This window comes from Octodon degus, unplaced genomic scaffold, assembly GCF_000260255.1.
Source record: "Octodon degus isolate 3935 unplaced genomic scaffold, OctDeg1.0 scaffold00004, whole genome shotgun sequence".
NCBI lineage: Eukaryota > Metazoa > Chordata > Mammalia > Rodentia > Octodontidae > Octodon > Octodon degus.
In genome coordinates this window covers 31621598-31645169 of record NW_004524580.1, presented here as the reverse complement: position 1 = coordinate 31645169, position 23572 = coordinate 31621598, and the positions used below count along the sequence as shown (strand labels likewise).

General features: G+C 48.6%; 1 protein-coding gene across 2 annotated transcripts in view; it reads right to left on the bottom strand.

Moving 5' to 3' along the window:
* Positions 1-23572, bottom strand: part of Stab2 (stabilin 2) — a 157510-nt gene that overhangs the window by 83871 nt on the left and 50067 nt on the right. For both annotated transcript variants that reach the window (XM_023716932.1, XM_023716933.1), the window contains exons 12-22: positions 19682-19831; positions 17898-18041; positions 16985-17041; positions 16702-16827; positions 15841-15894; positions 15208-15288; positions 13274-13426; positions 11000-11062; positions 9684-9770; positions 8881-8967; positions 7759-7870 (exon numbers count right to left, since the gene is read on the bottom strand). In XM_023716932.1, coding sequence (XP_023572700.1) covers positions 7759-7870; positions 8881-8967; positions 9684-9770; positions 11000-11062; positions 13274-13426; positions 15208-15288; positions 15841-15894; positions 16702-16827; positions 16985-17041; positions 17898-18041; positions 19682-19831 — 1114 coding nt within the window. The remainder of the gene's footprint in view (positions 1-7758; positions 7871-8880; positions 8968-9683; positions 9771-10999; positions 11063-13273; positions 13427-15207; positions 15289-15840; positions 15895-16701; positions 16828-16984; positions 17042-17897; positions 18042-19681; positions 19832-23572) is intronic.

Genomic DNA, 23572 nt, shown 5'->3' with positions numbered 1-23572 from the left:
ATACTTGAAATACATTTAAAAATTTATTTATTTAAAAATAAAAACCACTATCAACAAGTGAGTTGGCAGAAAGGGGACAAGGGTGGCATTTGAGAGAGCAAGCACAAGTACAGAATGAGGCTTACAGAGGCATGGCGTGGGGGAATCTACCCCAGCGGCCCCTGGAGGGTGCGGGCTATAGGTGACACGTGACAAACTTTCTCTCAAGTCTGAGCGCTGACAATTTGGAAGAGCAACTTCCCTTCCTCCTCTCTACCCTGTGCTGGAGCAGACAGCGGGGCTCTGCCTGTTGCCATGGAGACAGAAAGGGGCCTTTCCCTGGTGGCTCTCCAGGCTGGCAGGGCCCTAAGGCAGAGTGTTACCATAACAACTCAGGTGTGGCACTGACCACGTGGGTTGCTTTTGTGGCTGCTACATGGGACCTGAAGAAGGTATTGGTTTGATTCCTCTGCTCACTCCAAGGTAAGGAGGAAAGGTGGAGCTTTTGGTGTGGAGGATCTGGGGGTCTGTAACCTGGCAGCCAATCTGGTCCATTGATTACGTGTTCATTTTTGCTAATTGCTGGTAATGCTACTGGCGTTGTTGGTCTCGTGGTCTTATGGGTAGAAGCAGGCAGTGGTAGGTGATCCTTTCCGAGTGACACAACCTAAAATGTATCTTGCATCCTGTGAACACCTTCAAAGAAGTCTTGCTCACTTCTGGGTGAAGCGTAGTGCATGTGTAGCTCCCACGGGTCCCACTGGTTCCCGCACTCTGAGTAGCCATCAGCCGGGAAGCTGACCCTGTCCCACAGCACCCTGAACCGTGCAGGTCTGCTGCTGAGTTTCCGTTACTCCTCTTGACCTGGTTCTTTCCACTTCGCGTCTGTGAGCTCAGCCTCAGAGTTCATAATGTAACCTCAGAGCGACTCGGTCGTGTGAATCAGGGCTGACAAGGAGATGAGGACTGTGAAGTCATGATCCTTCAGTTAGTTCCTCTAGGGCTTTGTTATCTGGAGCAGGATGCGCGTGTCTACAGCTGCTTTCTGGCGGAGCACGTGTGATGTGCCTTCTCCTACAAGGTGCCCTTTGGACTCGCGGGGCTCACATTAGAGTGTGCTCTCCTGGACCCTGTCCCAGCACGCTCCTGGGTTTAGTAGTATGGATGCTCAGTACTGTGGATGCCAAGGCTTCGCTGAGGGCTGGGGACTGTGAGCCTCTGGTTCTCTGGCACACCTTTGTATTGCTGCCTGCTCAGTGACGTAGTCTCTGTCTTCTGTTGCTCGCTCTCTGGAAGATCACCCTTGTACCTCACCTCCAGCCCTAGCAGATATTCTTTCCTCTTCTCATGTGATTGACAGATTCTTGATTTTTAAATCTACATTGCTGTCTGCTTAGCACAACAGTAGCGGAACCCTTCTGCCAGTACTTGTAGGGCAGGTTCAGCCATACACGTCTTCTGAATGGGCATCCGAGATGAGCACACACTTCTCAGAGAACGGAATTAAGGAAGCAAATAAATATATGAAAAAATGCTCCCCAGCACTAGCCATTCATGAAATGCAAATGAAAACAACACTGAGATACCATCTCACCCTAGAAAGGATGGCTATCATAAACAAATCAACCAACAACAAATGTTGGAGAGGCTGTGGGGAAAAGGGAACTGCTGGTGGGAGCGTAGACTGGTGCAACCATGATGGAAATCAGTGTGGAGACTCCTTAGAAAACTAGGCCTGGAAATCCCATTCAAGCCAGCTATCCCCCTACTGGGAATTTTCCCAGAGGAACTGAAAGTGTCATATCATAGTGATATATGTGTACCTATGTTTATAGCAGCACAATTTGTGATAGTCAGATCTTGGAAATAACCAAAATGCCTATCACATTAGGAATGGTTGGAAAAGATGTGGTATTCTTATACAACAGAGTATTACTCAGCTATAAAGAATGATAAACTTGAAGCATTTATATTTAAGTGGATGCCACTTGAAGATGTACTCATAAGTGAAATAAACCAGACCCACATGTGTAAATATTGTATGGTCTCCCTAGTATAAGAAATCAAAAGAAGAATACAAATAGAAAGGTATAACACAGCTAAAAGGAAAGTGAGAATTTGGGGACTAAACAACGAGGAGAGGATAAAGAGAAAAGCTAGGAAACAGGACAGGGACCAAGCCATACACTTGTATGCACAAGATGGGTAAGGCAATGATCCTGAGAATCTTCAGCAGGTTTTTGAAACTAGTAGTTAATTGGTAGGATTCTCGGGCCAGGGAGATGGCTCAGTGGTATAAGCGCTTCCCTGGCAAGTACAAGGGCCTGAGTTCAATCCCTGGTTCTGAAAAAAAAAATTGGTAGGATTCTCAACCTGACTAATTATATATGCTAATACCTGTGAACCAAGCAACTGCACTGAAGATAGCAATGTGTAATAGAAGGGTCATGCTTGGAATGCCTGTCATTCTGGCCTTCTAAATACATACTTCTTGTCATGACATACCAATTATTACCATACTGTCTTACAAGTAAATTTTTTTTTGTTTTTTGCTTTTCTTTTTTGAAATAGGTAATAAATGAAAAAAAAAGACACAAGAAAAAATAATGTCACAGGACTATCCCACTACAATGCTGTATATGGTTAGATTTCTAAAATTCTGTGTGAAAATATGTGTTTATTCCCATTTAAAATTTTTTTTCTTCATATTTCTGTAAGGACTTAAATTTCAACACATCAATACTTGATGGAAGATACCTGTTCCACATTATGCCTAAGATGTTCGATATTTAGACAGATAGGGTAAACCAAATTGCATAGGTTGCAGGATAATAATAAGCTTCTCTTCTGGAGGGTTAACAACCTAAGTTAGCAGTTCAAAATTGGAGAAAAGGAAGGGCTGCAAGGTCAGCCAACATTTTGGCCCTCGCCTTTCAAGGTCAGTGAAGACTCGGGACATAGGAGAACCTGTACTGTAACGACATGTAACTCAGTTGTGCTCCAAATTTTCTGATCAAGGAGATTATGGAGCCACAGAGGAATGTGATCGATGATTTACAGTGTGCCTGGGGAGAGTCACATGGAGAGAAAAGTTTCTCTCAGGCTTTCACAGAGAGCACATTGGTCAAGCAATGGCCGTGACTCATCCACATGGCTGACACTGACAAAGGATCTACAAAGTGCGGTACAGGGTTACAGGATAAATCCTGAGGGTACTTGACTAACCTTATCAGATACAAAAGTTACATTCCTTGTTATATAGGTCTTGCTATATCTTGGTCTTAACCGTCTAGCAGAAAAGTATAAAAACGAGGTATATAAAGTAAAGCCATATTAATATGCTGAGCTGTGAAAGGCTCTAGTCAACAACTTCTACAGACAACCCACTACTATTGTGGACTGCTGGACTATGTTGGATTATTTTGCTGAATTTACACACCTATAATATTTAGATGCCAATAGAATCCCCATCTCTGACAGGACTGAACTGGAGAGGGGGGATACAGAGGAAGGACCATTTTGTATTTGTATATACAGAATAGTCAGGAGAGATGTCCGGCTGCTTTCGCTTGGTTCAGTGAGAGGAAGGATTTGTAGTGGTAGTGTTTGGACGGGATGTCCTGGCTGCTTCTTGTTTTGTGGATGACCGCTGAGAAGATAACAATGTGCAATGCATTAATTATTGAAAATGTCTTATTAATCAGCTTGGAAGGTGTTTCACTGATATTTGTTTCTCAATAAAATAAAATAAATAAAATAAAAACATAAAAATAAAAAATAAATAAATAAAATAAATAAAAATAAAAAATAAAAAAAAACATATTTTCCAATTTGGAAAAAAAAAAAAGAAATTTTCTGTTCCCTGGGCTGCTCACCCTAGGGGCTATCACCACAGTCACCACTTGATGAGGTAGCTGTGGGTCCTCCAGAGAGGGCAAAGGTGGGTGGAGCAGAGGGTAGGACTCCAGAGCCTGACGCTGTGCCACAGTAGGCTGGAAGAACAAATGGGGCTGACCTTTAGGGGGTGCAGGCTGTGTACTAAGAGCTGTTGGCTGCTTTGTCACGGCACAAGTGTTGGCAGTGCCTGAAATGGTGGCTTTGCCAGGATGTGGGTTTGTTTGAGCCTTGGGTGCTGCTGGAGGTAACGAAGGCTTGGGCTGAACTGAAGGTTTGAGCTCACTAGGAATTTTTTCCTTGAGTCATTCCATTTTCAGTTTTGTTTCTAGGATCAACAGTGGGCTTGTCCTCCTTCAGTGGCTCTTTAGAGAATGGATTATTACAGGTACAAGGCAGGAAGAAATCTCTGGAAACTAGGAGGCCAGCCTGGCTGCTCACGAGCATGCTTGGCTGAAGAAGGAGAGTCCTCTACTGTGGAGAAAGCTGGAGAACACAGCCGAGGCGCTGCCTTGGTGCCCTTAACTGAGCAGGACTGGTGGTCTGTGCCCCCATGTGTGACTCCCAAGGGGCCACATCCAAGTCCGAGCCAAGATGACCACAATTGCTTTCCTAGGTTTCATTTGCTGCATCCAGTCGTGGCTCATCCATGTCTGGGAAATGACCAGGTTCAGCCGGGCTTCCTCTGGTCTGCGGGAGCCGGGGCTAGAGGGACCTCCCTGGTGGTGGCAGTGCCAGAAGCTCCCCAAACTCATGTCCCAGCACACAGTGATCGTGTGAGTTAAAAAAGGCGTTATGGTGAGAGACACAGGGCCATGGATCTCCTCAAAATCTTCCTTGTCGCTTTGAGTCACAGCCCATCATTCTTGCTCTTTTCTGAGGCAGATCCGAAAGTCCTCTTTTATGAGTGTTTTTCATTCCTGGCTGCCTCAATATCATGAATTGACTCAAAATATTTCCTTTTTTCTCGTCATGTTGACCTTGGGGAAGAAGCAGAGGTTTGCAGCAGCAGATCCTGTGAGTAAGGAGGGAGAGGACGCACCCTGACATGAGGGTCTGCGCTTAGCGGCGGCAGCAGCAGGCGCTGCACCGGCGATCACACCTCATAAGACGCTCACTGACGAGGAGTCCGGGATGGCTTCAGAGAGGGGCAGGGACAGTGGAATAGGTGGGCTCACGGTGAGGGGAGAATTCCACGGGGGATGTGGGGCATTGTGCTTTTTTTTTTTTTACACTGTAGTGAAGCTTGCAAAGGTAGACGTTCACCCAGGGTGTCGACCCTACCTTGGCTGCATATGTGTGGGTGTAGGGCAGGAGGTGGTTTTTCTGGTGACAAAAGTGGTAAAGGAACTCAACTTCCAACCACATTGTGGCTAGAGAGTTTAACCGGGCAATTTCTCACCTTCTCTTGAAGACACCTGGGCATGAACAGGAGTGATGGGCAGCAGAGCCCCTGATGGGCACACGTGCTTGTCCTTCACATTCTCCACGGCAAGTCAAGGGCAGCGAGTGGCAAGTATTTGGGCCCTAACTTCCTGAGAGGTCTCATGCATTGCCTTGTTAACAGGCACCAGGTATCAATCAAAAGGTTGATACCTTTTTCTGGGTACATTTTTGATATACATAATGATCACATTTATCGTGAAGAATTTGTAACTGTACATGTTATGTCTTTTTTTTTTTTTTTTTTGCGGTACTGGGGATTGAACTCAGGACCCTGCGCTCGCCAGGCAAGCACTTATTCTACCGAGCTATCTCCCCTGTCCCTTGTTCTTCTTTATTTCCCCATTTACCTCTCCTCCCTTCAACCCCTTTTTCCCACCAGCTGGCACTTTTATGTCCCTGTTTTCCAGATACAGGAACTGAAGCCCAGAGAGCTGATGCAAATCACTCAACTTGCCATTAGGTTCCCAAGCGGGGACTTGAACCACAGCCACCAAATCTGTGTCCATCGGTGACCATGTGTGAGCACAGCAGATCATGCTGTCCACTGGCACTTCCACATCTGTTACCGCCTTAAGAGTGAGGTGCTTGCTTTGCTTTTGATTATAGGCACTTAGAAATCGGGATGGGAGGTGGCTCATGAGAGTCAGGCATCTACACGTGGGGGTGTGGGGGTGACAGGAGGAGAATGGGGACACCCAGAAGGGGCTGTAGGGGTACAGAGGCTTGAGTGTGATCCTAAGCGAAGGGACGAGCAGCTGTGCCCCGGGGACATTGATGAGACAGGAGTTAGGTAAGGGGCTTGGGCCAACATCCAGGATGGAGGAGGCAAAAATGAGTGAGGGCAGCTGAAAAATCACAAGTACAGTTAAACAAAAAATAACTTTCATGAAGTTTTAAGTAAGGCAGCCTAATTTGCAAGGAACAAGCACCCTGCATAAAATTACAAGCAGCCACAGACTCTGGAGGGGAGCTATTGGAACCAGAAGCCCAGCACCCAGTTCCAGCCTCTGCACCCTGCAGGCGGTCCAACAACACCAAGGTTGTTGGCTTCGGGGTAAATGTCTGTTTTGTGTCTCAGAAATCTTAGTTAGTGAAGAGAACAGTAGAATAGGGTATGGTAACCCCGGCCCTGCTCTGCTCTGATGTCCTGTCCATCTGGAGGGGCATTTGGGGAGACTATATAGGAGAGGAGAGGAGAAAGGGTGTGTTTTCTAACAGATACATGGCACTAGTGGGGCTAGGCCTAAAGCCCCAAGTTATGTGCCTTAACTTTATCAATAATCTGTAAAGTGTCCCTGGATTCTGTACGTGTGGATTCAACCAGTTTGAAATAAATTTTTTTAATTGCTTTCATGCTGAGCATGCATAGACTTTTTCTTGTTACTATTGTCCAAGCAATACAGTGTAACAATGTACATAGCATCTATGTCGTATTAAATATTATGTGCAACCTAGAAGCATTTAGACTTGGGCACTGTGTGCAGCATCTACACACATACTAGTATTTCACATGAACAACTCGAACACCGGTCTTGGTATCCGCAGGGCGGGGTGGGGGCTACCCTGGAGTCCACTCCTCAAGGACACCAAAAGGCAGCTGTACCAGCACTGTCTTCACTTTATAGATGGAGAAATTGCGAGGTTTATTTTCAAGTGGTACCATCAATACGTTGTAGAGTGAGAATTTAACTTCTGCTTGGTCTGACTGAGCAAAAATCTCTTCTCCATTCATTTTACTTTGTAATTAAGTTCGTATATATATGAATATCCATGGATATGATTGTAAAGAGCAGGATGATTTTCTAAGATTGTAGAGCTGCGTTTTTCAGTCTATTCAATGTGGAATTTTCCACATTGTCTACTAGCATTTTGATGTTTATGTCACTGCACTTACAATAACAGCAACCACAATGAGAGACAGTAAGAACCAAGTACATGCTATATTCCAGGCATTGTTCTAAGGGAATAGCTTTTCGTTTGTAACTTGCACTCAACCTTGCAAGGTCATTACCAGCCGTATCAAGTTCCTTCTACAGGTGAGGAAAGCGAGGTCTAGAGAGCTGTGGTAACTTGCCCATCTCCATCTCCTCAGATGGAGGCGCTGATGGAAGAAGACCGCTTGGAAGGTAGGGAGAAGTCTGTGTCTTGGTGCAGACCCAGCGCCACTTGAGGAGTGCAGAGAAACCGTAAAGCAGCAGTTTTGAAAGTATTGCTCCCTGGACCAGCTGTGTCAGACCAGCATACACCAGGAACTTGTTCAAAGTGCAAGTTCTCAGCCTCGTTGTAGGTCTATTGTGCCAGAAGCCACAGGCGGGACCCAGCCATCTGGCACCTGGGAAGTTCTCTGGGATGTTGACATCGTACAAGTGAAAATTACAAGACACCTTGTCTGCGCAAGCGTCCTGTTTCATGCAGGAAGGACCACAAAGTGCTACTTACTTTTTTCACACCGAGGTCCGTATTTGTTGCGGTCAGAGCAGAACTGGCAGTGGGAGCCATAGAAGCCATCCTTGCAAATGCACGTCCCGTTGCCACTGATGCCGTCTGCACACTGGGAGGAAGGCAGGCCCCGCGGGTGATTAGGAAGGACACAGGTGCTGGGGAAGGACTTACAGACGCTTTCAGTTCATGCCTGCCTGTGGACTCAGACCCAGTCCCACTTGAAATGATCTCTGGGCTCTGTGGGAGTGGCCGTGGTGTCAGGCAGGTCACACGTAGGCATCCTGACTCAGGATTTACAACTTTAAGGGGTCCCGGTCAAGGGAGACCCAGTGGTGGGCCAAGCACCTTCACACTACACTCCAGGGACGGCAGAGATGGGTCAGAGGCCTGTGGCCGCGTGCCTGGCCCCTCCCACCTCTGTCCTCTCGCTTGCCCCGCTCTGTGACTGCAGCCTGCACACTCTCCTCTCTCCAGTGGGAAGTATATTTGTCTCGCATCTGCTCAGCCCTGGCCAGGGTCGTATGCATTTCCTGCATCAGAGTGGGGCACAGGCTGCTGGCTCACTCGGCCACAGCCACTGGCTCCGGCCTCTCGCTTCTGTATCTCCTACGGAAAGGCCACACTCTTCTTTGTGGTTTTGTTTCCCAGCACAGGAGCCAAGCTTAGACGCGGGACTGTAAATGTCCCGCTCACCATTTCTCCACAAGATCCATGGCTACTCGGCTTTCTGCTGTTTACCTTCAACCTCCAAGTTAGAGGGTCTTCACGTGCTACTAGGTTTGACCGAGTGGCAGTGTTGTTATTAGGAGTGTCATAGACCCCTGGGCCCTGATACCTTCCACAGGTAGGATGTGCGTGCGGTGCAGAGGGAGGCCTGGCAGTGGGCGGCAGGCAGGCCAGAATGGAGGCCCACCCCCTCCAATAACAGGATCTCCCTTAATGTGGACTCCTGCTGTGCTTGCAGGACGGATCTCTCTCTTTTACCTCACGGAAGTAGTGGCCATCATCATGCCAGCTTTGGCTGTGGCAGTTTTAAGAGTCCTTGTTCCACTTGGGCTCAGAGGGGCTGGCCTCAGCATTCAGGAAACCGCATTCTCACGCAAGTGACTGTCCTCTCACCTGTCCATTTCCTGAGCAGGGATTCGAGAAGCCTCCTGGACACTGGCTGCAGTCGGGCCCGTAGAAGCCTCTGCAGCACTCTGGGACCTGGGAAGCAACAGTGCGTGTGACCCTTTGAGTCCCCCAAGGGGCGCCCAGTCCTCCAAGGAGACACATTTTGGTTCACACTGTTACAGTAAGCACAAGCCCCTCCTCGGGGTGGTCTTTTCCTTTGGCACCTGATGGCAGGGCTAGTGCTGGCCACCAGCAATCCATAATCACCTTCGACAAATGCCACCTGGCTTTGGCACTGCGCTCCGGACTGAGGAAGGCGGCGCACAGGGAGCCTGAGCTTGTCAGGGGGGAGTCAATATGGAAATTAAAAGAAGCAATTAAGTAATTGAGCTCTTCCAGAGAGTGATGAGTACCAGGAAAAACAGCGCTACAATCAGTTAGTGGGGCAGAAACAGAAGTCGGGGGAGACTGGGGAGGCCGCTGGAGATCAGGCGGGGGGCAGTGCTGAGTGCATGGGAACGTGAAAGATGCACGAGCCTTGGAAACCAGGAAGAACGTTCTGGAAATGAACAGTATTTGTGCTTTCTCTAAGGCAAGAAGATGGGCAACACAGGGGTGGATGCAGGCGGAGTGAGGGTGTGAGGGGACAGGGGCGGAGTGTGGGGACCTGGGGACACAGGGAGGGGGTGACCTGGCCAGCCTGAGGGAAGCCACCCTCCCGCGCTCTTGCAGGAAGTGCTGCGAGCCCTGCGGGCCTCCTGGGCCAGTGCAGACCCTGGGCTGGCGGAGGCCGGCCACACTCTCCTTACCCTCACGGTGCCATTGCAGTACCGGGCACAGCCAGCCCTCGGGGTGTTGGTTTTGGTGTTGTAGACACAATTGCGAGTGAAGAGCGCCTGGAAGGGAGCCAGAGGGCAGGAGCAATGCGGTCTGCAGTCCCAGCCCCGGGGAAAGTGAGGCCGCAGCTCAGGGCCACAGGACCACTCTGGTGAGGCCTGCATCCTTGCTGGTGAAACACTGGCAGGGCGGGCTTGCAGGACCCGTGGCCCACATCATGGTGGGCATCTCTAAGTGACCAGGGAGCACCTTCTGGTTCTGCCTCCTTTCCCAAACTGCAGCCGCCCCAACCCTCCTGTGCAGACCCCTTCAAGTCAGTCTGTTTCGTGGGAAGATCCTCCCAGTTGGGAGCCGGGGAGATGGCTCAGTAGAATAAGTGCTTCCCTAGAAGATCCTCCCAGTCACACAGTGAGAGATGGAGGTTTTTCTTGAAAGCTTAACCCTTGGTACAAGACGGAGTCACCTAGCACTTGTACGTAAGGCGAACTCACCACGGGCCGCGCACACTGCTTACACGGTTCGTCGATCTTCAGTTCCACGTGGAGGTTTTCTTGGTATGCATTTGTTTAGTTTTGTGGTTCTGGGAAGCAAGTGCCCTAACACCGAGCTATACCTCAGCCCCTCAAGAGCTTTTTTTAATAGCTAAAGAAAGACCCCAATGGATAAAACGTTTCCCCGCTAAGAAACACTGTTAATAAGTGCCAGGTCAGACTTAGGCATAAAACCTGCTAATTTTAAGGTCGCAGGTGGCTCACAGCCTCTCTGCTGGTCTCAGCAGCCTAAGCTGGGAGCTGGAAGCACGGGGCCGACATCGGGTTTCATCATGAAAAGATAAACACTTACGTCAAGTTTACTCCTTTCTCCTAGGGTCTTGCTCACTTCTTAGTGAACAAGAGGGGCTGGGGAGACAGCTCGATGGTCTAAGCACCTGCCTGGCAAGTGCAAGAACCCGGGTTCGATCCCCCAGTACTGCATTCCATGCCAGCCCTGTGCTGAACCGGCCACTGAGACCCTGTGTGTAGTGCATGCCTGTAATCCCAGCACTGGGGAGGCTGAGACAGGAGGATCTCTACGAATCCAAGCTGTGTAGTGAGACCCTGATCCCTGGGCTTGCAAAGCAGGCACTTAGTCTACTGAGCTATCTCACCAGCCCTTAAAAAGATTTAAACAAAAAAACAGAAAACCAAAAATGAGCAAGAGAAGTTCCCGGGCTATATAATCCCAAGGTATTAGATAGATCAAGGGATTCTGAAGTCACTGAAGAGGAGGACACTTTTGTCATACTCACCGTGGGCTCTGAGCCAGCAGGACAGTTACTTCCAGACATTAAAATACAGTTCACACAGGAGCCCTGGAGGGAAAGACGCAGTCAGTGCACGCTCCCTGTGGAGGCCATGGTGCGGCCTGGTCCCAGACTCACTTCTGCTTGAGGAGAGGGCTCTGTGGGGCACCCTCCCAGCCCCCAGGACTTCTCCTCAGCACCCAACTGGGCTGGGCTTAGGGACAGGACAGAACCTGCTCTGAGCGGTCCCTCCTCTTCTACTTCTAAACAGCTCCCTGTCCACAGGCCACGGAGGAACCTGTCCCTGAGGGACACTGTGGTTGTCACCCGTGTCAGGAAGGGAGGCAGTGTGCACCTCTCTCCAGAGCTTTTCTCTGGCCTTTTCTACCTGTACTGGGCCCCAGCAAGCAGACTATGAAATGTGGTCTCTCGCTTCTTGCCAGCTTCACATTGGTTCTGGCCAATGCAAGACACAGTAGGGTCTCTGTGGGTAGTTGGAGAGCAAAGTTGAGGATCTCTTTCCTGTGCCCTCTGTGCCTTCGCACTAGCCCTGACACTCCTGAAGGACACCCCCTTTTCACATCCCTGAGTTCAAGCTACTCTGCCTTTCCCAGGGGCTTTGGTTCAGGGTGCTAATGGCTACTGCCACTCCCTGGATATCTTGGCACGATGTGCATTCTTAGGTCCACTCACAGCTCACTGTGGGCCCTCTTCCTTCACGTCTCATTGCTTGGTGTCACAGATAAAGCAATCATCAATTACATAGGTGCTGCTTCCTGCAGGGACCCTGAGTAGTACAGTGGTAGTTATTAAACTTCTGTAGCCCCACATTCATGTCCGGAAGCGGCTGGCAGTTCAGCCAGGTCAAAACAGAAGATTCTAGAAGGTCCCAGCTGCTCCCATTCTTGGCTGGTCCTAAATGCAGGCTTCCCAGAGGATCTGTGTGGACTTACAACAGATCCAACCCAAGTGTCCTAACCTGGGCAAAAAGGATAAGTTTGCCTTTAAACCTAGATATCATAATCAGCAGCAGAGGAATGCTCCATTCTGAGGCAGCTCTGACAAGTTCTTTTCTCTATCTAACCACAATTTGTAGGATTTCAGCTCAAAGCTACGTGTTGAGGCGGTCCTTCAGGGAGATGAGAAAAAGCTCTGAACCATCTGAATCAGAGCAACCTTGTGCCAGACGGGTGCTGGGCTTCCAAGAGTCCCTTCTAGGGACCTGAATGGCAGCCGCTGGGGTGGGGGCATTCTGACGAACATGGTGAAACCCTGGCCACTCTCTGCAGCCTGTTCTGAGCCTCACCCTGCTCTCAGCTGGGCCGTGCACTGGCCAGCGCCCATTTCTAAAGAATGAACCAAACACGCATCACTGCTGGGGATTGGTGAGGAAAGTGCCTGTTTCTTCATTTCTTGAAAAAAGAGTGATCAAAGTAAGATAAAACTCCCCCAAAGGCATCTGATGGCTCCACTTACGTCGTTGATGAAAACATGTTGGCATCATTCTGTCAGTTAAGAACTTGTAAATCAAAAAGTCCTCTATAGTCATTTGCCGGGTGCTTAGCTAGCTATTTCTAGCCCTCACCAAAATAAAATAAAACCAGGCTCTTCCCCTTCATATACAGCGTTTACACTCTAAAGCTATCTTGAGTGCAATCACTGCTGTATTATTGAAGTGTCCTGAAAAGAAAGACCTAGGCCACGATTTTAGGGTTGTGCTTTCCGAAGGAACTTACAGATTGCAGGTAGAGCAAGTTTGGAATTCAGCGTGCTTTGATTAAAATTGCCTGAGCAAAAAAACAAAAAACAAACAAACAACCCCCCCCCAACCCCCAACAACAACAAAAAAACTGCTGTGGAAACAGAAAAGGCTGGTGGAGGATCTAGAAGCTCATGGAGAAAGAGTCTGGTATTTGAAAAGAACTCCAGAGAGATGGTTGAGCCCTAGAGCAGTACATCTACAAGGAAGACGCTGGAGTCTTTCTCAGCACAGGGAAAGCCCTGGAGGAGGGTGGCCCAGGAAGAGGCAGGATACTGATTCAGAATCCATGGGGGAATAATCTGCTCCCCAGCGCCATGGTGTCATAGGGAAGGTATAGGTAGAATAGGCTCTCTCTGATGGTCTATGCCCCCCGAGCCTCGGAACGCATGCTTATTGGGAAAGAGGCTCTTCGCAGACCGAGTTAGGTGAGGTCGAGGGAGGGTGGCAGGACTCTCAGGCCCGGGAGCAGCAGGCTCTGTCTGGGGCACTTGTTCTCTGCATTTTCCTTATTGTCTTACCATTTTGATCTCACTCTTTGTTTCGTCACATCGGTGGGGCAGGATGGGAATGATGGAGGGAGGGAGGAGAACGCTGGCCAGCGTGTAAATGTGGCCATTTTTGGCAGTGACCTCAGTGTCTTCCACGGCCACACCGTTTGCCAGAATCCGTCCCTGGAAGGAAGCAAGAACACCTTTCCTTCTGGACCTCAGGAGAGGACGAGCCCATGCAGAGGTGAGTCGGGGAGGTGTCCCTGAAAGCTCCACTGTATTGTTGTGAACTTGTCCCCTGCAGGAATCCTGCGTAGGGAGCGCATGGAGACGGGAGACACCTGACCCGTGCAGCGAGCTCCTGAGCAGCCAGGCAGGGGTCTCAGCTGGCAGAAATGGCCTTGCCCTTAGAGCTAGGAAAGAGGCTGACACACTCCAGCCATGGGGTGCCTTTGCAGGAAAACAGCTGTAGCCCTGCATGGTGACGCGAAGCGTCTGCTGCTCTGGAATGAGCACCCGTGCAGCCTCGTGGGACACGTCGGCGAGAAAGCGGACGGATTCTTGTGGGGAGCAGAAAGGGAGTAAGTGAGCAGAGACTTCTCGCCCGCTTTCTCCAGACCTGAGTCCTGGTAGCGTGAGAGCGGGACCCCTGGGATGTCGTCCTCACCACCCCTGCAGTCTATCAGCAAATCTTGCTGGCTCAGCCTTCAAATGTGTTCCCGATTCAACCACTTCCTGGCAGGGTGCCACACTGTTCTGGTCTGACTCACAGTCACTCTTACTGGGCTACTGCAACCAACTCTAATGCATCCCCCAGGATGCGGCCACCTCCCAGCATCCTCTCCTGCAATCCTCAGCTAGTTCCTGTCTCTTGTGAGCAAGAGCCCACGTCCTGCCTGACTTCCGAGGCCACCACTAGTGGGCTGAGCCCTTCCTGTCCTTCCATGCCCCTCTCCTCCAGTTCGCCCCTCTCCTCCCCCTTTTATGCCCACCCCACTTTCCCCTCCCCTCCTCCCTTTCTTGCCCCCCTTGTCCCCTCCTCCACTCCCTTCCTTTTGTGCAGTTCTGGTTCTGGCCATGCCATCTGCTTCCTCACACAGCCCTTGCCCCATGCCCTTGCTCTGTCTCCTCTCGGTCCCCAGAGTCACGCACTGTGCCGCCATTTCCTTCCACTCCTGGCTCAGGCGTTTCCTTCCTTGTGAGACTTCCAGCCCTTTATCTGAAATGTCAGTCCCACCCCTGCTTTGTGTCCCCACCCGCTTTGCTGCTTTTCTCTCTCTGGCTCCATGACTCTGACATGCTTCCCTTATTTCACTTTTCTGTCCAGCTCCCTTGGTCTGTCTGTTCATCCGTCTTCAGGACCTAGAACAGCACCAGGAGCCTGGGGCCAGGCTCAGTGCAAAGGATGAGACCATCATGCCACCTTCAGGGTGGGGTCAAGAGGACACGGTGTGGCTGCGCTGCTGCTGCTGCGTCCATCCCAGTGCTTGCCGAGTAACGCTGCCCCCTCTGGGCTCTGCAGATGACTCATCTGCCCTTTATCCAGGGGCTCTCTCATCTGCAGGACCTGTGCCCTGCTCATTTCTGCCAAGTTCTTCCTACCCACCCTCCCCCAAAGCACAATGGAAGCACCCCCCAGGCCCTCTGGCCATAGATTCTCTCGGATGCCTGCTGTCTGGGCTCACAGTTCCCTGAGCTTCCTACAGCCACCACCGGTTGAACTGTAGCTGTGTACTTCACTGACCCAGCAAGAGGTCTTTAAAACCTGTCTCTGCTGCTCATTGTGCTGCTTTACCCTGGAATCTGGTGCATGTAGTTGTCAGTGATATTTGCTGACAGTGGTGAGCATGAGCGAAAAGGCCGTAAAACTGTTTGGTAGGGCAGAATAGGGCGCCAGAGCACATGCAGAGCCTAGACCCAGGGACCCCTGACCCAGTGGACCAGTGCCACCAGCCCTCGCTCACATTGCTGGTGATGTTGAACTTTATGATCTGGTTGGCCATGGTCCGGATCTGCAGCGTCGAGATGAGGGTGGCCACTTCTAGCTGTGAGGACAAGAGCACACGGGGAACACTTGGAGCCACCCAGGGCTTCCTGATTTCCTACAGTGCTGACTGAGGCGAAGAATCCCTGTGAAATTTATGGGATAAGTAATGGGGTCTCTGACGTCTGGTGGTGGTCCTGGTTTGGAGGGTTTCTTTGATAAAAGACCCTTTATTCTTGGCTGAGGACTAGCTCAGAGCCACAGGTAGACAACAAAAGCCACACATTCACTACACCAAGACACTGGGGTTCTTCGATCCCTGGGCCTGCTGTGCCGGCCCGCCCCCAGGGCATGCTGAGATGGCAATTGAGACTGGGTGTGGTGGCGCACGCCTGTAATCCCAGCTCTTGGGAGGCTGTAAACAGGCAGATCACTATGAGTCCGATCTAGGAGTGAGACCCTGAACACCCTGTAGACCCTTCCCAAAAACACAAACAAATTAAAAAAAAAAACCAAAACAAAACAAAAAACCCCAAAAACACACTGGTATTTCAAACTGGGCCCAGGTATCTCAGAAGTGGGGAACAGTAGCTATAGGAAGAGGAAGGCCAACCTGAGTAGACGGGATGATGTGGTGTCTGACGAGTTCCAGAAGCTTCTGAGAACCCTGCATAGAATCCAGAAGATGTTCGTCAGTAAAGGAAACTGCCTCTTCTCCTTCAAATGACTTTGAACGCTTAACCATAAAAATAAGTGACTCATAACCTCTCTATTGGGAAATCTAGAATGAGAAAAATCACCTCTCCCTAACAGCTCCATTTCACCAAGTCTGTACCCTGGATGGGGGCCGATCTCAAAGCAGCATGCGTATTTCCTACGATCCTCCCCACGGCCCTGAGGGCTGGGCCCGCTGCCAGCCTGTTTTATGTGTGACGACATGGACTTCCAAGGGCAGGCCAAGGTTACAGAGCTAACAGTCTCCTTTCTGGGGAGAACATGACAGAATTGAAGGCCTATGGTCCATAAGGAAAGAATCATAGTGGAACATGATGAAGCAGTATAAGAGAAAGTGTAGAGCACTTAAATGAACATTTGTTTCTGGCTTTCTTACTTTGATGATCATTCTCTAGGTGGGGTTAGAGTTATAGGGAACTTCACATGTTGATTTTAGGACTGTGAAATATTAGAAGAGCCAAGGCAAATCAAGTCAAGTACCTAGTCTTGGGGTTGTAAATAAATTTCATTTCCTTGCCCTGTCAGAGCTATTTGGATTTTCATCAAGGAGACTGAAGTCATATCTAGGATTAGTTCCAGGGTGCTGCAATAGATTAGTGATGTCTGTCTTGGTTTTAGGAAGGCAGGTGGTGGTACATGAGCTACTCATTTGCTAACCCCAGTTTAGAGAAAGCCTGCAAGACACAGACTGGGGCAGTGCCACTGACCCAGTGCCATCAGAGTGAGCAGGATGCAATACCTCAGGAGAAAGAAGGAAATGAAGATCATCATTCTTCATGCTGTTCAGTGCTCCATTACTTGGAAGAAAAACGGTGTATGGTCCACCAGCCCCGTTCTCATCTAACGTACTTTTTAAGTTGGTTTTCTGCATTTGAGAAATGACACTTTGTACCTGGGATCTAACTCAGATAATTATTTGCCATCACTCTCAGACAGTGTTTATAGCTGACATCTCTGCTCACGGTACACAAGACTCAACTCGCACACTCAGCATCTTCCAGAAACTCCCGGAAGGTACTAACCTCCACCAGAGCTCTGAACCGGCTGTATCTGGGCGGTATCAGTGCCATTATGGTTTTCTGAAAAGAGACATTTTTGCTTTAAGAACCAGTAAAAATATAAGAATGTGGCTCTGGATATAAAAATTTTAACATAAACAGCAGTATAAATCCTAACACAAATTACAGTTGTGGATTCATGTAAGGGGACCTGATTGGCTGCCCTACATCATGCAGATATTGTTACTTAAATAATGGTTGAAACCTGTGTATTCTGAGTGGCCTTGGCCACTGCCCTACAGATCAGAAAGGACTATTTGATCCCAATGATGACTGTTATTCTCTGCAAAGCATGAGGAACACATTGCCATGACAGTGGGCCACTGAGGGGGGTGACTGATGTGGGCATAAGAGATCTTTAAATATCCGAATTCTTGGGTCTGCCAAATAGCTCAGTGGATTAAAGTGCCTGCAAGCGGGTATAGGGGCTGAGGGTTCGACCCTGGGCCTGACATGCCGGCTCCACCCCTGGGCGCACTGAGATGACAATTGAGACTGGGTGTGGTGGTGCAGGCCTGCAGTCCCAGCTCTTGGGAGGCTGTAAACAGGCGGATCACTATGAGTACAATCTGGTAGTAAGACCCTTAACACCCTGTAGACTAAAAATACCAAAAAACAAAAAAATTCAAACTTCTTCCAACACACACACACACACACACACACACACACACACACACACACACGTTTTCCTTTTCCTCTGGAGAAATACTCAGAATTCTATTGAAAACAGATAAATCATTAAGACTTCTTAGCTTGAGGTCTCTTTGTAAAAGGGACAAGTACATGGAGCTGGTGAACACTTCCTTCTGGACGTGTTTCCTCACAGAACAAAGAGAGATGGGTCGGGTTCACATCACGTCTACCTGAAGCATCTCACCTCGGAGTTGCCCTCAAAGGTGGGCTTTATCTTGTCCATGGCTGTGTCGAGGATGTGTATGAGCCCGTTGGCAGCAATGATGTTTCCCTCTATAACTGTTACCTTCTTTTTACCTGCATGAAGTTCAAGCCTTAATTGATTGTCCTAAAATACCAAAGAAAGATAAAATAAAATTAATGTGATACCCTGGAAGGAGTAAGCACTGGACCAGAAGCCAAAAGCCCTGAGTCCCTGGGATCTGCTCCCTATGAGCTATGAGATTTGGGTAAGTTAAATAATTTAACATGGAGGTAAAGGTGTCGGGTTGGTTGACCTCACAAGGTTTTCATTAAGGTTGACTGAGATGGCGTGTGGAAGTGCAGATGACCTTGACAGGTAAATGTGGACAAAGTCTTATGACGCCCTCCTCAGGTGACCTGCCCAATCTGTAGGACTGAAACTCCCCGCAGATGTCGCACTGGCTTTGGTGGTGCATGGAGAAGGCATGCTGAAGAGGGGTTGCATGAGTGAAGGGAGCTGATTACTTTTTCCGCCTATGTGGCTCCTTCAGGTTCCAGACTTGGTAAATATTTGTTGAATGAATAAGTGAATGTATGTCTGTCCATGTAAGAAAGGAAGCCATATCTTCTTATCTGTCATACATGATTCGTCTGTCCTGCTATCTGTCTGTCTATCTATCTATCTATCTATCTATCTATCTATCTATCTATCTATCCATCTATCATCCATCCATCCATCTACTCACCCTTATCCCTACAGTGTAGCTGAACAGTTGCCGCTATTGGCTTTGGAGTCAAGATGAAAGGAAGCCATGTCATCATATCTGTCATCCATCATGCCAACCACCTCACTATCTATTTATTTGTCCATCCATCCAAACATCCATCCATCCATCCATCCATCCATCCATCCTTCCACCCACTCACCCATCCATCCACACATCCATCCATCCATCCATCCATCCACCCACTCACCCATCCATCCACACATCCATCCATCCATCCCCTCACACACCCACCCACCCACCCACCCTCACACCTACACAAGGTGACAGCAGTGAGCTTTGGAGTCAGGCTGACTCACACTTGGATGCTGGATTTGCCATTACTGTGTGACCGCTCCACTTTCCCCTAGGGAGAGCAGGGGGTATGATAGGCCCTCTTCCACAGAGGCACTGTGTTTTTCCTAACAGAGATACAGATGCATCCCTGTACTTAGCATGGGCAGCACACCCAGTGATATATCATTTATCACTATTAGGGAAAATACACTAGCACAGCCGTGGCCCCACACACATTCTGTTGATTAATCACTTGCTCTGCACATAGTAGAGTCCCAGAAAGAGTATTGGGTTTATTCAAAACCCCACAGAACTAAAGGTTCCAGGAGAGACAGAGCACTAGCTCTACAACCTAAAACAAACACAGCCTTCATTCTTCTGTAAGAGGTGGCTGACTGCTGGCTGGCTCTGCGCGGGGGCTTCTGGGAAACAGGGTTAGAGCAGCTCATCTTTCTGTTGTGATGGGAACAGCAACCTTGAGAACTGCATCAGGTCAGACTAACTCCCAACACTGTGCAGCCTGTGTTAGGAACCACGCCCCTCCCTTTCCAGCCCTGGTGGTAGTTCCTGCTTCATTTTACACAGAAGGTATTTGACAAAGGAAGGACAAGGAGGGAAGTTCTTTATAACCATCCACAAATCCAAACACACAGAGCAAAGGGGCTTCTGGCACTCACGTGGTGGTTAGTTTGTTCCCCTCCAGGAAGCTCAGCAAAGTCCTTACCTTGTCTCGGTTGAAGATCCTCCCTGGAGCCCCGGTCAGTGTGTAGAAGGTGTCGGTGTTGTTCATTTGCTCCATGCTCATCTGCCCGGCAATGATGTGGAGCTTCACAAATTGCCGAGCAGCTGTGGGATCCAGCAGCAGCTCTTCTACCTGTAGGGAAGGAGGTCTCTAAGTGTAAGCCTCTGCCTTAGGCAGCACAGCAGGTGTCAAAGCCAGAGCACCCCGAGAGGCACGCTCTTTGGACTCTTTCACAGTGTGGGCCACCTGGGTGGGGCCTCAGAGAGCATGGGAATCTAGAGAGGTCATGTCTTGAGTCACCAGAGGCTGTGGCAGTTGACGGACAGGTGCAGCACCAGGAGGGTCTGTTGAGTGATGGGCACTCAGGACTCTCTCTCGAGCCCAGGAGGATGGGCAGGAAACATGCTGGAGATTTGAGCAAAATACAGGTAGAGTAGGCTGTGGGTGCTTCTGAGCAGTCAAGCTTTCTGAAGTCTACACTTTGTTACCAGTACATGGTCAGCAGTCACTGAGCAGGTGCTTCTTCTTAACTCTGTGCCAACTCCACGTTCCTAGCTGGAGCCCCCTTTCCTCCTCCTCCCCAGTGGGAGAGACACGAGGTCTCCCGAGATCGCCCCCAGATGCCTCATCCAGACAGATAAATGGTGGTGAGTACAGGGCATAGTAGAGAAAGTGACCCTGGGGCTCACTGGGATTGGATTCCATGTGGCAAAAGTCATTATCACTGCATCTCGGATTAAGCTAACCCATTGGCAAGACCATTATTTACACTACACCAAACGGGACCAGTTCATTGCGCTTAATGCCAATGGGCACTGCCACCCGACATGAGTTTAATTCCCACTGGATGACTTCATCTCGAACACCAGCTGCTCACACTGAAGAGCTAATTTTTATTTTTATTGCCTCTAACACTGGTGCAATTTATGACAATTTTGAAGAAACAAATGCCTGGCTAATGCATTCATTTTATTCTTCTTGCAGGACATGAGGATTTTATGTTCACATAAATCTTATTTATCACATGACTATGTGATTAGAACCTGCAGCATTTTCCCTTGAATAGACTGTGATTGGAAGAGGGGTTGGGGGCTTCTGGAGTGCTGGCCACGGGCTCGCTGCTACACAAGCCCTTCTACCTCGGCGAAATTCACTGAGTTTTATCCTTATGATGTGTGTACTTTCCATAAGGATTTGTCACTCAAAGAAGCTTATCAAGTGCAGCAGTTTTCATTCATACATGGAAGCTAGGAGTTGATTTCATAGAAGGTAAAGAGTACAATACTGATCCCCAAAGACAAAGAGGACAGAGAGACGTGGGGCTAAAGAAAGGGCAGGTGATGGATACTGATGTATGAGGTCGGATTAAACTGTACGGTGAATGTTAATATGAAAACATTTTTTTTAAGGTACCAGGGATTGAACTCAGGACCCTGCACTTGCCAGGCAAGCACTTAGTCTACTGAGGAAAAACAGTTTATTACAGTAAAAGACACACTGCCATGATAGCACTTTGACAGCGCTCCCCATACAACCGGCGTGCTGAGCCCAGCACTCCTGCCCCCTTCTGCAGCAGACCCGGAAGCTCTCTCCTGGGAGTCTCTGGCTCTGCGACTCCTTGACACCCTGTGTCAATACACAAATGTTTACCTTTCATGCTTATTCTGACTTTGGGGGAGAGCCAGAAGTAACACAGTGTCAGCTCTGGGGAACAAGGCAGAGGAGGATGCCCTGCTGCGCGTCTATGAGCTGCCTCTGTGGGAGGGCGCCCGGCAGGCAGCAGGGCTCACACACATTCTTGATCACACCTTGCAGAGCCATTCATGCAAGAGGACTTCCAGGGCTGCTTTAGAAAATGGCAAGAATGAAGGGATACGTGAAGTGAGGGGTGGTACTTGGAGGGAGAACCAGTGGCAGTGCATCTTTCACTGTAATAAAATTTATTTAATATAAACCTCCACCATATATTTTGAGCATGCCTCATACAGGGAGGAGAATAAGTTCTAGTGTTCTACAGCTCAGTAAGCTGACTATAGGATAGTTTAGAATATATTTTATTATTATTTTTTGTATTTTAGGGAACGGTCTACAAGATGTTCAAGGTCTCAGTACTAGATAGAACTAGTAGTGATCCACCTGTTTACTGCCTCCCAAGAGCTGGGATTACAGGCATGTGCCCCCACACCCAGTCTCAATTGCCATTTTAGTACACTGCAGGGGCAGGGCTGGCACAGCAAGCCCAGGGATTGAACCCTCAGCCCCTGCACCTGCTTGCAGGCACTTTAATCCTGAGCTATTTGGCCGGCCCTTATCATATATTTTATAAAGAAGCAGAAGACAGACATTTGTTGAAAGGGATGGAAAAGCTAACTATCCTGACTTGATCCTCACACGTTGGTGTCAAAGTATCACACTGTACCCCCAAATATGTACAATTAGTACATGCCAATTAAAAATGGAAAAAAGTTTGCTGAAAACTCACCATCCTTATCATCAGCAGGGTTAGCGTCAATAGAAGGTTCCCACTTTAAGTGAAGGGCCCTCTGTCCTGCTGTCTGTCCTGCTCTCTGTCTCTCTGCCTCTGTCTGTCTCTCTCTCCCACCCCAACATTACTGCAGTGCTTCTGTTTCTCCACAATGCAGTAATATCTGAGTGGAAGCTGCAGCAAAATATGATGGGTGAAAAGGGGCGACGTAATCCCTGTGGGGCAGACTGCGAGTGACCCGGGAGGAACTGAATTGAGTTGTTGGAGGAAGAGAGACGGGATTAGCGAGTTGGAGACAGAGACACAGAGAGGTAGAGACGCGTTGGCAGTACGTCCAGCACAACATGATGACAGATTAGCAGGTCAGGAGTTTTGATTTTATTTGCCGTGTGGTGGAGGAATAATTGTAGAGCTCAGACTGCAAGGTTCTGTGATCTCCGCTCTGCTCATCCACAGTTCAAGTTAGCTGCTTTGTGAGCAGTGCTTTTTGTAGATGGAAATGAAAACGAGAGAGATGTCAGAAAATCATCTTAATAACTCATATGGAAAAATAAGCTGCATGATGCAAAGTTAATACAAGGAATGGAAGAAAATTAAAAGATGAAAAAATAAAAGAAAATTAAAAGAACCCTAATAAGTGACCTCATGACATTGACACTTGAATTTATAAAAATGAAAAACATAGCTATAAAAAAGAATAACTAGAGATATAAAGTGAATCATGGAAAATAGAAAATGAGCCTGCCTAAATCAACCCTATATTGTTACTACAGAAACGCAACACTGGGAAAAGCATGCCGAGCCCTGCAGTGACAGAAAGGGTGGCACCATAGCTGAGGGTGTTGCTGAGGTGACGTCACCTTGTGCGCTCTCTCCACATGTCTTCCTCTCCACCTCCCTCCTTTTCCTCTCCCTCCTTCTCTCTCATTTGTCTCTCTAACCCTGTCCCTGTCTTTCTCACTTTTTCTAATTTTCAAATAAAAACCGAGTTTCTCACAAACCACTTGTTTCAATCATAATGGGATCGAGACACTTCATATTTCATGAACACATTCCTGGCATAGGAAAGAGCAAATTTTCTTTTCATTTCAGACTTGTTTTCACTTGGATGAAAAACAGATTGAACTGGTTTGCTGTGGACTTATAAGAGTTACGCACATTTACACAGTTGCCATCCTCCATAGCCTCTGTCATTATTAACTTTTCCTTCCTTCCTTCCTTCCTTCCTTCCTTCCTTCCTTCCTTCCTTCCTTCCTTCCTTCCTTCTTTCCTTTCTTCCTTCCCTTCTTCTTCTCCTCCTTCTCCTTCTTCTTTCTTCTTTCTCCTTCTTCTTTCTTTCTTTCTTTCTTTCTTTCTTTCTTTCTTTCTTTCTCTTTCTTTCTCTTCTT